This window comes from Esox lucius, chromosome 20 (assembly GCF_011004845.1).
Source record: "Esox lucius isolate fEsoLuc1 chromosome 20, fEsoLuc1.pri, whole genome shotgun sequence".
Lineage (NCBI taxonomy): Eukaryota > Metazoa > Chordata > Actinopteri > Esociformes > Esocidae > Esox > Esox lucius.
The window spans coordinates 12137660-12152480 of NC_047588.1; the positions used below are offsets into that span (position 1 = coordinate 12137660).

At 40.9% G+C, this 14821-nt stretch overlaps 1 protein-coding gene across 1 annotated transcript; it reads right to left on the reverse strand.

Moving 5' to 3' along the window:
* Positions 1–965: 965 nt before the first annotated feature.
* Positions 966–10096, reverse strand: LOC105031354 (lysosomal thioesterase PPT2-A-like; the record flags this gene model as incomplete). The annotated part of the gene is made up of 8 exons (XM_010905712.4): positions 966–1214; positions 1333–1387; positions 1753–1837; positions 2213–2296; positions 4712–4819; positions 5045–5140; positions 8214–8367; positions 9947–10096. Coding segments are annotated over 8 exons (876 nt in total), but the record flags the coding sequence as incomplete, so codon positions are not given.
* Between the last annotated feature and the right edge of the window lie 4725 nt (positions 10097–14821).

The following is a 14821-nucleotide window of genomic DNA, read 5'->3' on the forward strand; positions in this document are numbered from 1 at the left end:
CATGCTTTGGGGCTGTTTTTCTTCTGCTGGAACCGGGGCCTTAGTCAGAGTGGAGGGAATGGTGAACAGTTCCAAATACCAGGCAATTTTGACACAAAACCTTCAGGAGTCCGTTAGAAAGCTGACGATGAAGAGGAAGTTTACCTTTCAGCACGACATCGACCCAAAGCACACATCCAAATCCACAAAAGCATGGCTTCACCAGAAGAAGATTAACGTTTTGGAATGGCCCAGCCAGATCCCAGACCTGAATCAAATTGAACATCTGTGGGGTGATCTGAAAAGGGCTGTGCACAGGAGATGTCCTCGCAATCTGACAGATTTGGAGTGCTTTTGCAAAGAAGAGTGGGCAAATATTGCCATGTCAAGATGTGCCATGCTAATTGACTCCTACCTAAAAAGACTGAGTTCTGTAATAAAATCAATAGGTGCTTCAACAAAGTATTAGTTTAAGGGTGTGCACACTTATGCAACCAGGTTATTGTGAGTTTTTTATTTTCCCCCTCAAACACTTCAGTTTGTTTTTCAATTGAATTGTTCACGTTATAGGTCACATTAAAGGTGGAAAAAGTTCTGACATGATTTATCTTTGTCTCATTCTTTTACATCACAAGAACCTGGCATTTTCACAGGGGTGTGTAGACTTTTATATCCACTGTATTTAAATATCTTTGTGTAAGGACACACTATATAGACACTCAGGAAAGACCAGTGCCTTTCAGAATACTGTATAAAACACTGCTGTTTTATAATTACAAACAATACTGTATAAAAAATAAAAAGGTCACTACATACATGTCAACAGAATTAGCAAAATATTTTTTGGCAAACATTAAATGTCACAACAAAGTGTGACACACCAGGAAAGGTTCTTAGCCGCTTAGGTTTCCTGGTTAAACTTACTATTTGAAGACAGTGTTAAGATTCCTTTCATGTTTAGGCATTTGGGTTAGTTTATAGGGTAGTTTAGAGGTTAGGGTTAGGTAGGGTCTGGATTAGGCTAGGTGTTAGGGAATATTGATTTTTTTTCCTTTCCCAACAAGGATAGAAAAACAAATGTGTGTTCATGTTTATGTCAACCACTCCTCGATGCAGCTTCTGAAAACCGTCTCATTATTATGCCAATTGGCATGTTTCACTCCTGAGAGCACACACACAGCCAGGTCTCCACGAGCATGCAGTGTCTTCAGCCCAAACGAGTCCGTAACGTACCACTATTCAAGTCAGAGTGACAGGGAAGCATATAATCACCCAACACTTTATGACATGAACCAGAGGAACATTGTAAATGATAGGAGGTGGTACCCAAGGTGAATGCCAAAAGTAACTTACATTCTGGTTCTTCATTTCAACAATGGTTTCATTGTTGTCATAAAATCCAAACTGGCTGATAGACAGAAAAAAACAAGCTGTGTTTACACTAGCAATTTAGATTGAATTCCCCCACTATAACATCCAATTTCTTCAGATATTCTTCAGAGGGAAATTAGTAATAAAATATTTTTTATGCCTTTTTTAGGGCTTATGCAGCAAAGATAAATCGAACGATCTGCAAGTTTACCCAATACATTTTTCTGGTGTCTTCTTCAATATGTCTCAGAAAATGTATCATAGTATAAACATGCCCTTAGTTAGAATTAGTCCAATAGGTATACAGTGTTAACCTTCCAGAAATGCAAGGAATGTGTGTGTAAGAAATTTAGAATATACAACAGGGCAATTCATTTATTGTCAGATAGTGATCGTGGATACCTGGACTCCCATGGTGTGATCACTCCATCATCGGGTCCTCCGATCAAAACCAGCTTGCTTATACGGAGGAAGTTCTCCCGCCACACTGATGATGTGAGAGAGATCAATTTGTTCTGGGAGTGAGACTTACTATGTCAATAGTTTTGTTTATACAGACAGTCAATTCTGATTGTATTTGAAAACAATTTATCTTTTCAGAAAAGCACTGGGGCACTGGGAGAGATTGAACCACAGCTTTATCAAACATACAAAATTGAAGCTCAACTAAATATGCTCATTGCTTTAAAATACATAATATAACTACATGCAAACTAGAAGTAACACATCCTGTGCCAGGTTCTGTTTTGTTATTTTCAGTCCTGTGCCAGGTTCTGTTTTGTTATTTTCAGTCTGTTATGCTCTTCAGGGTTACTTCCATTTTAGATGCAGAAATATCAGAAGTAGGAAAGAGTTTCAATACCTGTCATTTTACTGTGAGGTTTCTCTCCATTTAGCAAGGCCAGATATTTACTGGTCTTCAAAAAACGTTCTTTTTGGTGTGGGTCTGGTAAAACAAAACAGTTCAAGTGTACGAACAAAATAAGTTATTCAGACCTTTTTATTTTTTCCACATTTCATTACTGCCTTATTTTACAATGCATTAAATTTAGTTTTACAAAAAATACCCCATAGTGACCAAGCAAAAACACGTTTTGGAAATTATTCACATAAGTATTCAGACCCTTTGCTATGACACTCAAAATCTATATCTTGCTTAAGATATTTCTGCAACTTCATTTGTCCACCTCTGATAAATTCAATTAATTGGAAATTAACAAATATGTCTATAAAAGATCCCAGAGTTGAGAGTGCATGCCAAAGCAACAACCAAGCCATGAGGTTGAAGAAATTATCCATAGAGCTCCGGGACAGGACTGTGTCAAGGTACAGATCTGGGCAAGGGAACCAAAATAATTCTGATGCCCTCCATCATTCTTATATGGAACAAGTTAGGAACCAACAGTCTTCCTGGAGCTGTCCGCCTACCCACACTTAGCATTTGGGGGAGATGAGCCTTGGTCAGGGAGGTGACCAAGAACTTGATGGCAACTCAAACAGAGCTGCAGAGTTCTTGTATGGAGATGGGAGAACCTTCCAGATTGACAACCATCTCTGCAGCACTCCACTAATCAGGCATTTTTGATTGAGTGGCCAGATAGAAGCCACTCAGTAAAAGGATCCTGACAGTGCATTTGGAGTTGCCAAAAGGCACTTAAAGAACTTGCGGACTATGATAAACAAGATCTTCAAGTCTGATAAAACCAAGATAAAACTCTTTGGCCTGAATGCCAAGTGTCACATCTGGACATATCAGCACCTTGCCAATTTCATCGATATGGTTAGACATGGTGGTGGCAGCACTATGCAGTGAGGATGTTTTTCAAAGGGATGTACTGGGAGTAGGGCTGTCACTCAGATTTTCACTACACGATTACTGTGCCCAAAATTATTCGCAATAACTATATTATCGCTATATCTGTAGAAAAATAAGCCTTTTTTATTGTATGTTTTGTTTGTTTTTTGGCAACTGAATTACACTCAAAATATGAGTGTAGGGAGGTGAAGAGAGAGTCTGTAACCATCTGTACAAATAAAAAAATGTAAAGCATAAAAAAAGAACAATTACACTTAATTGATTGTGAAAAGGCAACAAGCTTAACAGATGAACAAAACATCCACAAGGCCTAACACTGAGATGAGTTTTGGGAAAAACACAATGTCCTATTCTCCCAGTGAATAGGCTACAAAAATGGTGCGTCTTTGCAGGACTCTCCTGGGGGTTCTAGTGGGCCTAACGAGTTGATTTCAATGCCAGTAAATAGGCCCAGACTCGTAGTTTAAGCATGAATAAGCTTTCAGAACAGGAATAAGCTTTCGGAAAACCAATAGGAGTTTTTGGAAGAACACGTCATCATATTCGCTTAGTGAATACGGTATTATAATATGTGTATTATTAACATGATATCAATATTTAATTTTTTTATTATCACAGTTATCGTGAGTACCGGTATATCGCGACACTCCTAACTGTGAGACTAGTCAGGATCGAGGGAAAGTTGAGCAGTGCAAAGTACAGACAGACGCTCAAGACCTCAGATTGGAATGAAGGTTCACCTTCCAACAGTACAACGATCCTAAGCACATAGCCAAGACAACACACGAGTGGCTTTGCGACCAGTCTGTGAATGTCTTTGAATTGCCCAGCTAAAGATATCAGAAAATTCCTTTGCATCGATATTCTCCATTGCTCCCACATCCAGAACTTGAGATGATCTTCAAAGAAGAATGAGAGAAACTCCCCAAATACAGGTGTGCCAATCTTGTAGGGTCATAACCAAGACTTAAGGTTGTGTTTCAACAAAGTACTGAGTGAAGGGATATGAATAGCAAATGTGATATTTCTGGGGGGTTATACATTTGCATAAAAAAATCTTTACATTTGTTTCTGCTCTGTCATTATAGGGTTTTGTGTGTTAACTGCACAAAATCAGTTAAATCTAGTTTAGAAATAGGTAATGAAATTGGTCCAAAACATTTCAGAATGCTCTTTAGACACTTCTACAAGCTAATGTTATGTTTGTCTATTTGTTTGACACTTATAGTGGTGAGAACAAGTATTTGATACACTGACGATTTTGCAGGTTTTCCTACTTACAAAGCATGTAGAGGTCTGTCATTTTTATCATAGGTACACTTCAACTGTGAAGTAAAATGCAAATTAATTACTTGAAAATCATACAATGTGATACTCTGGATATTTTTTTTTTTTATTCCGTCACTCACAGTTGAAGAATACCTATGATGAAAATTACAGATTTCTACATGCTTTGTAAGTGGGAAAACCTGCAAAATCGGCAGTGTATCAAATACTTGTTTTCCCCACTGTAAGTTCACATTTAACTACACAATTCTTTCTTACCATTCCAGAAATTGCAGATGGACAATTCCTGTCCTATAGAAGAGTAACAGATGTGAAAAACCTTTGCCTTTAGGTAGTGTGGAAAAAGCCAATTCAGAATGGCTGTATCTGTGAATCATAAACAAAAGGGTAGTCAAATGTGTGATGTGTGGAACAAATCAGTTTCAAGTTCAGACACGGCTTCTAAAGTTCCTGAGACAATTATATAAAAACAAAAATGATGTTCTTAACAATAACTGAAACTTTGTGATAGGAATTTTTTCTGGAAATAATAACACATATACAGAGGCCTTGCCTGATCAAATTTGATTTAAAAAAGTTACCATCACTGACCTCCATACTGGCCAGCCTGTGGTGATGAGAGAGAGATGAAGGACTGAACATTATGGTCAGGGAGTGTGGAGAGGAGTCCTCGACATATAAGACCACCTAGGAGATGCAGGGGAAGACAACATTAAGCTACAGTATAAAAAAGCATGCCTTTTTTAATTAGGGGAGAAGTTTGTCAGACACCATCATCTGTCTTCCATCCTATCCGCTACAGTGGGGAGAACAAGTATTTGATACACTGCCGATTTTGCAGGTTTTCCTACTTACAAAACATGTAGAGGTCTGTCATATTTATCATAGGTACACTTCAACTGTGAGAGACTGAATCTAAAACAAAAATCCAGAAAATCACATTGTATGATTTTTAAATAATTAATTCACATTTTATTGCATGACATAAGTATTTGATCACCTACCAACCAGTAAGAATTCCGTCTCTCACAGCCCTGTTAGTTTTTCTTTAAGAAGCCCTCCTGTTCTCCACTCATTACCTGTATTAACTGCACCTATTTGAACTTGTTACCTGTATAAAAGACACCTGTCCACACACTCAATCAAACAGATTCCAACCTCTCCACAATGGCCAAGACCAGAGAGCTGTGTAAGGACATCAGGGATAAAATTGTAGACCTGTACAAGGCTGGGATAGGCTACAGGACAATAGGCAAGCAGCTTGGTAAGAAGGCAACATCTGTTGGCGCAGTTATTAGAAAATGGAAGAAGTTCAAGATGACGGTCAATATCCCTCGGTCTGGGGCTCCATGCAAGATCTCACCTCGTGGGGCATCAATGATCATGAGGAAGGTGAGGGATCAGCCCAGAACTACACGGCAGGACCTGGAGAGAGCTGGGACCACAGTCTCAAAGAAAACCATTAGTAACACACTACGCCGTCATGGATTAAAATCCTGCAGCGCACGCAAGGTCCCCCTGCTCAAGCCAGCGCATGTCCAGGCCCGTCTGAAGTTTGCCAATGACCATTTGCCAATGGTCATGTGGTCTGATGAGACAAAAATAGAGCTTTTTGGTCTAAACTCCACTCGCCGTGTTTGGAGGAAGAAGAAGGATGAGTACAACCCCAAGAACACCATCCCAACCGTGAAGCATGGAGGTGGAAACATCATTCTTTGGGGATGCTTTTCTGCAAAGGGGACAGGACGACTGCACCGTATTGAGGGGAGGATGGATAGGGCCATGTATCGTGAGATCTTGGCCAACAACCTCCTTCCCTCAGTAAGAGCATTGAAGATGGGTCGTGGCTGGGTCTTCCAGCATGAAAACAACCCGAAACACACAGCCAGGGCAACTAAGGAGTGGCTCCGTAAGAAGCATCTCAAGGTCCTGGAGTGGCCTAGCCAGTCTCCAGACCTGAACCCAATAGAAAATCTTTGGAGGGAGCTGAAAGTCTGTATTGCCCAGCGACAGACCCGAAACCTGAAGGATCTAGAGAAGGTCTGTATGGAGGAGTGGGCCAAAATCCCTGCTGAAGTGTATGCAAACCTGGTCAAGAACTACAGGAAACGTATGATCTCTGTAATTGCAAACAAAGGTTTCTGTACCAAATATTAAGTTCTGCTTTTCTGATGTATGAAATACTTATGTCATGCAATAAAATGCAAATTAATAACTTAAAAATCATACACTGTGATTTTCTGGATTTTGGTTTTTGATTTCGTCACTCACAGATGAAGAGTACATATGATAAATATTACAGACTTCTACATGCTTTGTAAGTGGGAAACACTGCCGATTTTGCAGGTTATCAAATACTTGTTCTCCCCACTGTATGGTAGTTGTTTCTTGGCTAATGGAAGTGTTATCTCATTAATAACAAGTTTTTATTTAGGATATTGACATTAATTCTACCACCAAATAGTTTTGAAATCACTTCATAATCTACCTTTTTAACCCTCATCCTACCAAAATATTTTACATACTAGGACTACCGACTGGTGTCCATGGGGACCCCAACAATAAACTCTTTTAATAAATATCCATCATAGCAAAATGTTAACTTATTTATTCTTAAAACATTAATATTAATGTAATGAATGTTATCCGAAAAAAAACAGATTATTATTATTTTAGGAAAGTTACAGTTAATTTGCCCCCCCCTCCTCAGCCTATCCACCATAGATCTGTTGTCTGCACTGAGCAGGGTGAATGCAAGCCTTCACTGACATTTTCAATCTGTAACTAGCCCAGGCGGCGGTCCCCACGTGCTTCAAGACCGCAGCCATTGTGCCAGTGCTGAAGCAGTCGTCCGCATCTAGCCTGAATAACTTTCAAATGACCTATCGCACTCACCCCGACGGTCATCAAGTGCTTCGAAAGACTGCCTTCCCCCAACTGGATCCCTACCAGTTTGCCTACCGGTCGAACAGGTCTATAGAGGACGCCATCTCCACAGCTTTACACCCTGCCATGACCTACCTGGACAAAACCAACACCTATGTGAGAATGCTGTTCATAGACTTTAGCTCTGCATTCAACACGGTCATCCCCTCTAGGCTGGTCAACAAACTCCATGACCTAGGGATCAATCCCCTCTATCTGCAACTGGACTTCTTAACCAACACACCCCAGTGGGTCAGATTAGACATCTTTACCTCCTCCACCCTGATCCTAAACACTGTTGTTCCACAAGGCTGCGTGCTGAGCCCCCTCCTGTACTCCCTCTTCACCTACGACTGCATTCCTTTACACGGCTCCAACATCATCTTCAAGTTCGCAGATGAACACCACGGTGGAAGGCCTGATCAGTGACAATGACGAGTCAGCCTACAGGGAGGAGATCAAGTGCCTGGCGGCATGGTGCGCTGAAAAACAACTGGGCCCTCAATGCAAAAAAAACCAAGGAGCTCATTGTGGATTACAGGAAGTCTAAAGGCTGCAGTCACGCCCCAGTTCTCATCGGTGGCACTGAGATGGAGTGTGTCCAGTTTCAAATTCCTGGGTGTCCACATCTCCGAGGACCTCTCCTGGTCCCTTAACACCTCAGTCCTGGTCAAAAAGGCAAGGCACCGCCTGTACTTCTTGAGGAGGCTGAAGAAGGCCTGTCTGTCTTCCAAGATCCTTGTGAACTTCTACCGCTGCTTTCTACCGTTAAGCATTGCAGTTGAGAAACATCTATACCTCTTAATCTTGTTTAAGAAATAAAAAAGAGCAATACCTTGTGAGAAGCAGATAAGATGGACACCATTCTTTGCCTCTTGAATGATTGGATACAGGGCCTTCTTGAACCCCAACACCTGTTTCCATAGTGGCGTCAGGCTGGCCATGTTGTCGTACAGATCTATCACTGACACATTGGTGCCAGGATGCGCCTGTTAAACAAATACATCAGCCTATGGTGCAGGTTACTACAACAACCACAACAAAAACACATAATAATGATTAATTAGTCAAATAAAATGTATTTAACAAACCTTTTACTTAACCAATTGTCAGAAAGGCTATATACGTACCCAGCCTAAAAAAACCCTAATTGAGTTACAACATATTGAGGCAGAGTGGATAAGAAAACTCTCTGGTATAGGATTTATAACAAACACTCCTAAATAACTCAGGCATTTTCTTTTTTAAAGTAGGTATATCAAATGGAAATCTCAAGTATTTAGGTCTATGGTTGTAGCTATTGAAATGCATGAAATCATCTTGGGAAGTTAATGAAATGTTAAGGAAGATCAAGTAATCACTGAGAGTAGAAAAGAAGACATGCATTGCTTTCAGTTACAATTAGCCACTGTCACTGGTAAAAGTAATATGTCCTACTAAGCATATGAGCATCATAGAGAACATGACATGACTGTGTCCGGAGACTCATACCTTTAACAGCTGACATCTTAAACAATCCAAAAATGTAGTCAAATTTGTGTAGGTGAAATGGAAAGCACACTATGTGCCAACCACAAAATAGTGGACTTTGCGGTGGATTCACGCTTAACTCTGGTTCTAATAAGGAAGAATCAAGTGCACTCAATAGGACCTTTCATGATGTATATGCGATGGACCGGCAGGCATTCTTCCACGAATCGGGGTTTGGGTAACACAGACTTATAGGACATACTTTTGATCTATCCTTCTCTTGAAACGCTTGTTAAATTAAGATACAAAAGCAATTATTTAATGAGGCAATTTAGACAGAACAAGTTTCTGGTGTTCTTTGGGGATAAATGTATCTGCGCTAATATACAGTGTATATTTAAACAAAGACATAAAGTGTTGTTGTATTTAGTCAATATGTCACAGCGAGCTTAGGGACGGGTTACTTAACTTAGGTAGAGAGTTTGGGTCACTTAACTTTGGTATAGTGGCAAAATACCACGAACCCTGAGATTCTTTATTGTTATTATAAACCATTAACAACGCAATTATAACAATGCATTATGTAATGTCATACCCGAGGTATAAACGTGGTCTCATATACCACGGCTTAGAGCCAGTCAGCATTCAGGATTCAAACCATCCTGTTTGATGAAGAATCACATGTCTTGGTAAAATGTATTTTATACTTAAAAAATATAGCTGGATCTTCAGTATTGCTCTGCTCCTGTAGCCTACATTTATCCGTGTATTAAAAAGGAACTACATGCTGTGCCAGTAAAATGTTCTATGTGCTAGAATTCAGTCAATTTCTGATTGAATGTTTTATTTTACTAGCGGTTTTTATCAGTTATTTCACCATTGCATTTATCATAATAGTTAGCCCATAATAGTACCATTTATAATAGACTACCATTATTCCTACCCTGATAAAATGAAATTTTACATTATTCATTTTCCATATCTCCGTGATGTGATTAGTCTCAAATTGCATAAGCATTGTTTTATACACTATTAAATATGTATTATTCCTAAATATGTGTTGTAATGCTTTTGCGATCTCCGTTTTTAAGAACTTACCTTTTCTATAATACGAGCCATCTGAACAAATTGTTTAGGTCCATCAAAAAGACCGTGAACAATGATGACCGGTTTGTACCCCAGCGTGTCGCACAGGTTAACTCCACACAGCATCAGTAGGAGCCCACTGACGTTCAACAATTCTGTCATTTTCAGTTAATACCAGTTTTTTTTCTCAAATCAGAATTAGCGTGCTGGAGAAAAAAGCGGTTGCATAACTTCTAAATGAAATGCACATTTCAGTCCCAGTTACTATAGTTACTTTCATTACTGTTCTGAGGTTCACGGAAGAAGACACTTCCTTCTTCCTCCTTTATCATCTAAATCACATTTCATATCCTAACTTTAGTTTTGGGCGGTCAATTTTCCTTCCGTTATTATTAGGATTCACCCAAATCACCATTTCGATGTGGAAATCTGGGTGGTGGTTGAGTTGCTGATTAATGATATTTAAATCTTCATTCATCTACTTAAGAATATGTCCTGAATGGAATTTACAATAGACATTTTTACTTTCGTAAAAATATACAATGTAATATATATATTGTAGTCTATTTATATTATTTTTCCTCATTGTTATTTTATCACTGAGCTTTATCTGATAGCATGGAGACATTTCCTGAATTGAAATTAGATTATATTTAAAATTCTGCTCAGAATAATTTTGTGAAAATATCCAGACCTAACTTGAACACTGACAAGTAGCCTACCTATGATGGCAGTAAGGCCATTCTGACTTTAAGGTTGAACTGAAATCATACTGTTCATTTTTATTGATTTTTCGCCATTATTTGGTTGGTGCCATAAAGACTAAGAATATATTTTTTGAAAGAGACACCAGGCCAAAAGGATAGGGTAAGCCAGAGGTGTCAAACCGGTTCCACGGAGGGCCGAGTGTCTGCAGGTTTTTGGTTTTTCCTTTAAATTGGTTCCCAGTTCAGACCTAAACAACCAGGTGAGGGTAGACCTAACCAATTAGTGACCTAATTAAACAATCAAGTACAAGATGAGCGCGAAACCCAGCAGACACACGGCCCTCCTCGGAACTGGTTTGACACCTCTGGGCTAAGCAGTCAAAGTTTCAGATTACTGATATTTAATCAAATTCTAATGAAACCGATCTCCCCATGCGGTTCTCGAACCAGCAAACTTCTTAACACAAAGACCACAGTAACCAACCATTGTTATTATCGTACCACAATACCCGCGGCTCCCGCAGAACAAACGAAACTGAGAGAATCTCTGCCCTCATTTCTAAATATGTTTGGTTATCAACACAACCAGGTATAAACACTTGAAAGTGAAGCATATTTTGTGCCGTTGGGCATGTTCGAGTGGATCAAAACTACTGCTGACGATATACAAATCACCTTGTGTCGTTTGGAGCTGTGAAGGTAGCAGCCTGTTGCGAACACCTTTTTGTCAATATGGTCATCCCCTCTAGACAAAATCCATGACCAAGGGACTTTTGTCAGCTATTGCGTCTTTATGTCACTTCTTCGAACTTCTGCAGAGTTGTAAACTGGTTTAGTTCATAATATTATTATTATTTTGTTATTTTTGTTTTTTGATAATTTATTCAATAACTTCTTCAAGGCTTATCGTGGCGTTACCACAGTTACAAGCCTATGGACGCCAAATGGACAACATACAGCCGAGGGGTGCTGGTTGAACTTGGGCCAGGATCTCATATCTTTGTCCATCTGATTAGGCGACGTTGGGGATGCAGGGCTGGGGTGAAGCTGAAAGCCATGCTGCGTAAATACAAGCCCTGTATTCCCTCCATTGTAATGGGGCATATAACCATTCACACACAAGTGGTGAAATCGCTTTCCATTCCGCTAGTGACAACAGGAGGCAACTGAAATTGTCCCGCCTTTGTGTTTTTCACCAGTTACCTACTTCAAGCTGGGAAAAATAGCCTATTGCGTAAAAGAAAAAAGTCGGGCTCAACATAAACCAAATGGAGTAGTCATCTCCGTTCATTAAAATGAAACTCACTAAAAGAAAACAGGGGATTTGAGCGGATTTCTCTGCTATAGCCTACTAGCAATTCAAGAGAACCGCGACAGCCACACAGAAACAGTTAATTAACGAAAATGGGTGCATGCCATTTGTTTTAAAAACTACTATTGTATCAGGTAGCTAGTATTTCGGTTTGGTTGATAGCAAAAGCTAGCGCTACTAAATACATATTACGTATTAACTGATCGAGGGTAACTATAGGTATGAGATTCTGAACAATCCTTTACCAAGCTATATTGCTTCTTATATTGTCTCGATATACCTTGAGTGTGGCATATTTCCTCCTGTCCTTGTAGGCTAGTAAAATTAGCTGTTCTTCTGACGTGTTGGTTAGGTAATGGACTATTCAGTATTGTAGTACCTCCTACAAGCTTTTCTATGGATTTTCCGGTGTGCTCTGTTTGGCTTTCCGCGACGGAGAAGGAACAGCTAAGTAGAACAATGCTCTATTTCTTCACATTTGCGGTTCCGCCATTGCCAACTCTGCCGTCCCGCTTCATTGAGCAGGGCGGTAAGCCTTTTTGGAATGGCTAGCAAGGGAGTGTTTCCGCTTTCAACAACGGCATGCCGCTTATGTGTGAATGAGGGGTACGATCTCTCGCCATGAAAATGGAGGAACCGACGACGCTAGCAAGGAACCAGTGGGAGTGTTGTAAACGCAGTGTTATGTGTTTTTTGGAAACATGGCTCGGGATCGCAATATGGAAGCTAAAATAACTATCAATGGTTTCCGGAAAGTGCACGTAAGCGGAAAGGAGAGACTTGCTGTGCTTGTGAACAACCGATGTTGTCACCCTGGTCATGTTAATGTTAAGGAGTGCATCTAAAGTCTGAAAATTGAATTATTGGCAGTGGGGCTTCGCCCTTATTTCCTACCAAGGGAATTTGGCCTAGCCAGAATTTTTGTTATTTATGTCCGGCCCATTGAGAAACACTACTGCAGAATGTGATGTCATCCATTCTGTGACGGCCAGGCTCCAAAAACATCACTCATGCTTTCATGGTTATGTCTAGGGACTTCAGCCATGCCTCCCACTCCTCTTCTCAGCCCTTATTCTAATAGTATGTGACGTGTCCAACCAGGGGAAATTGGACCTTGGACTTGCTGTATGCAAATGTTAAAAATGCATACAGCTGCACAGCACTACCACCCCTGGGCAGGTCTGATCACAACCTGGTTCACCTAATCAGACTACACACCGGTGGCCAGTTAGCTGCTTTTGACCACCAGGGAGGTGAGGAAATGGACACAGGAGGTGAATGAGGCCCTACATGACTGTTTTGTGACTACAAACTAGGCTGCACTCTGCGAGCCGCATGACGAGGATATTGATGGGCTTGTTCACTGCAGAGCAGGGTACATCAACTTATGTGTCGACATTACTGTACCCCCCAGGAAGGTACTGTATGCGGCTTTCCCAATGACAAATCATGGGTCACCAGTGAGCTGAAGGCTATGCTAAATGAGAAGAAGAGGTCCTTTATGGAGGGAGACAATAACAGGCTGAAATGTGTTCATAAGGAGCTGAGGGTGAAGATTAGGGATGGGAAGAGAGTCTAAAAAGACAAGATGGAGGACAAGCCAGACAAGGACATATTGAGAGAAGTCTGGATTGGTTTGAAGACCACTGCTGGTTTCAAACAGACTGCCAACAGACAGGGTGAGGGGAACCTGGACAGGGCCAATGAACTGGACCTGTTTTTTAACAAGTTTGATCTCCCCTCTCTCACAGCCCAATGGCACAGCCTTGAACCTTCTCCCTGCTCCCGTTACATCTCCCCTCCCTGCCCTGGTAAGCCTAGCATCTTCCATTGTTTGCTCTCCCCTCCCCGCCTACCTGGACTAGCATTCAGCACTATGCAGATGAGAGGAGAGTTGCTGAGGCTATACCCACATAATGCGGCAGGTCCCGATCACATCAAACCAAAGGGGCTGAGGGGCTGTGCTGACCAACTGTGTGGGGTACTTCAGCGGCTCTTCAACCCCAGCCTTACCTGGGAAAAGGTCCCTGTGTTGTGGAAGACGTCCTGCCTGGTCACGAAGCCCAAGAAGGGGCTGCCCTCTGTCACGAATGTCTGCAGTTTGCCTACCAGACCTAGGAGTGGATGACCCGATCATCTACCTGCTGCAGAAGGCAAACTACTATATGGACAAAGCAGGGAGCACTATGAGGGTAATGTATTTTTACTTCTCCAGTGCCTTCAAGGCCATTCAGTCTGTGCTGCTGGATGAGAAGATGAGGAAGATGCAGGTGGAGGAACCCCTGGTCTCCTGGGTCACTGACTACCTGACGGGCAGACCAAACATTGTACAGCTACAAAGCTGTGTGTCAGCACAGGACGCCCGCAGGGCACAGTTCTGGCACACTTCCTCTCTACACTGCACACCTCAGTCTGCCTAACATCATCAGACACAATGCCTCACTGGTGTAGTGAACTTTGAACCTGAAACTTGTAACTCTTATTTCTACCCCTCCATACCCTCATCCACTCCACCTGACCCACCCCACTTCCCCCCATTGTTGACTATTTGAACCTGCACTGTATGCATTTTAGATTTTTTTTTGTTTATAGCTTTGGGATTATAATCTGTATATTCTCTGTTTACGTATTTTATATTGGTACCGAATAGCTATATCCGCTAATCAAATTGCAATTGCATTTTGGCATCTCTGTTTTGTGTGTTTATTTGTGTAACGTTGGCAACAAAGAAACTTCATGGCAACATGTTCAATAAAGTACTATCAATCAACTAATCAATGAACAACTCATTACGGTTTGCCACAATGGAACTTTTTACTCGCAATAGCTGACCACTGCCCAATTTAGATTAAACTAAAGTGAACAAGG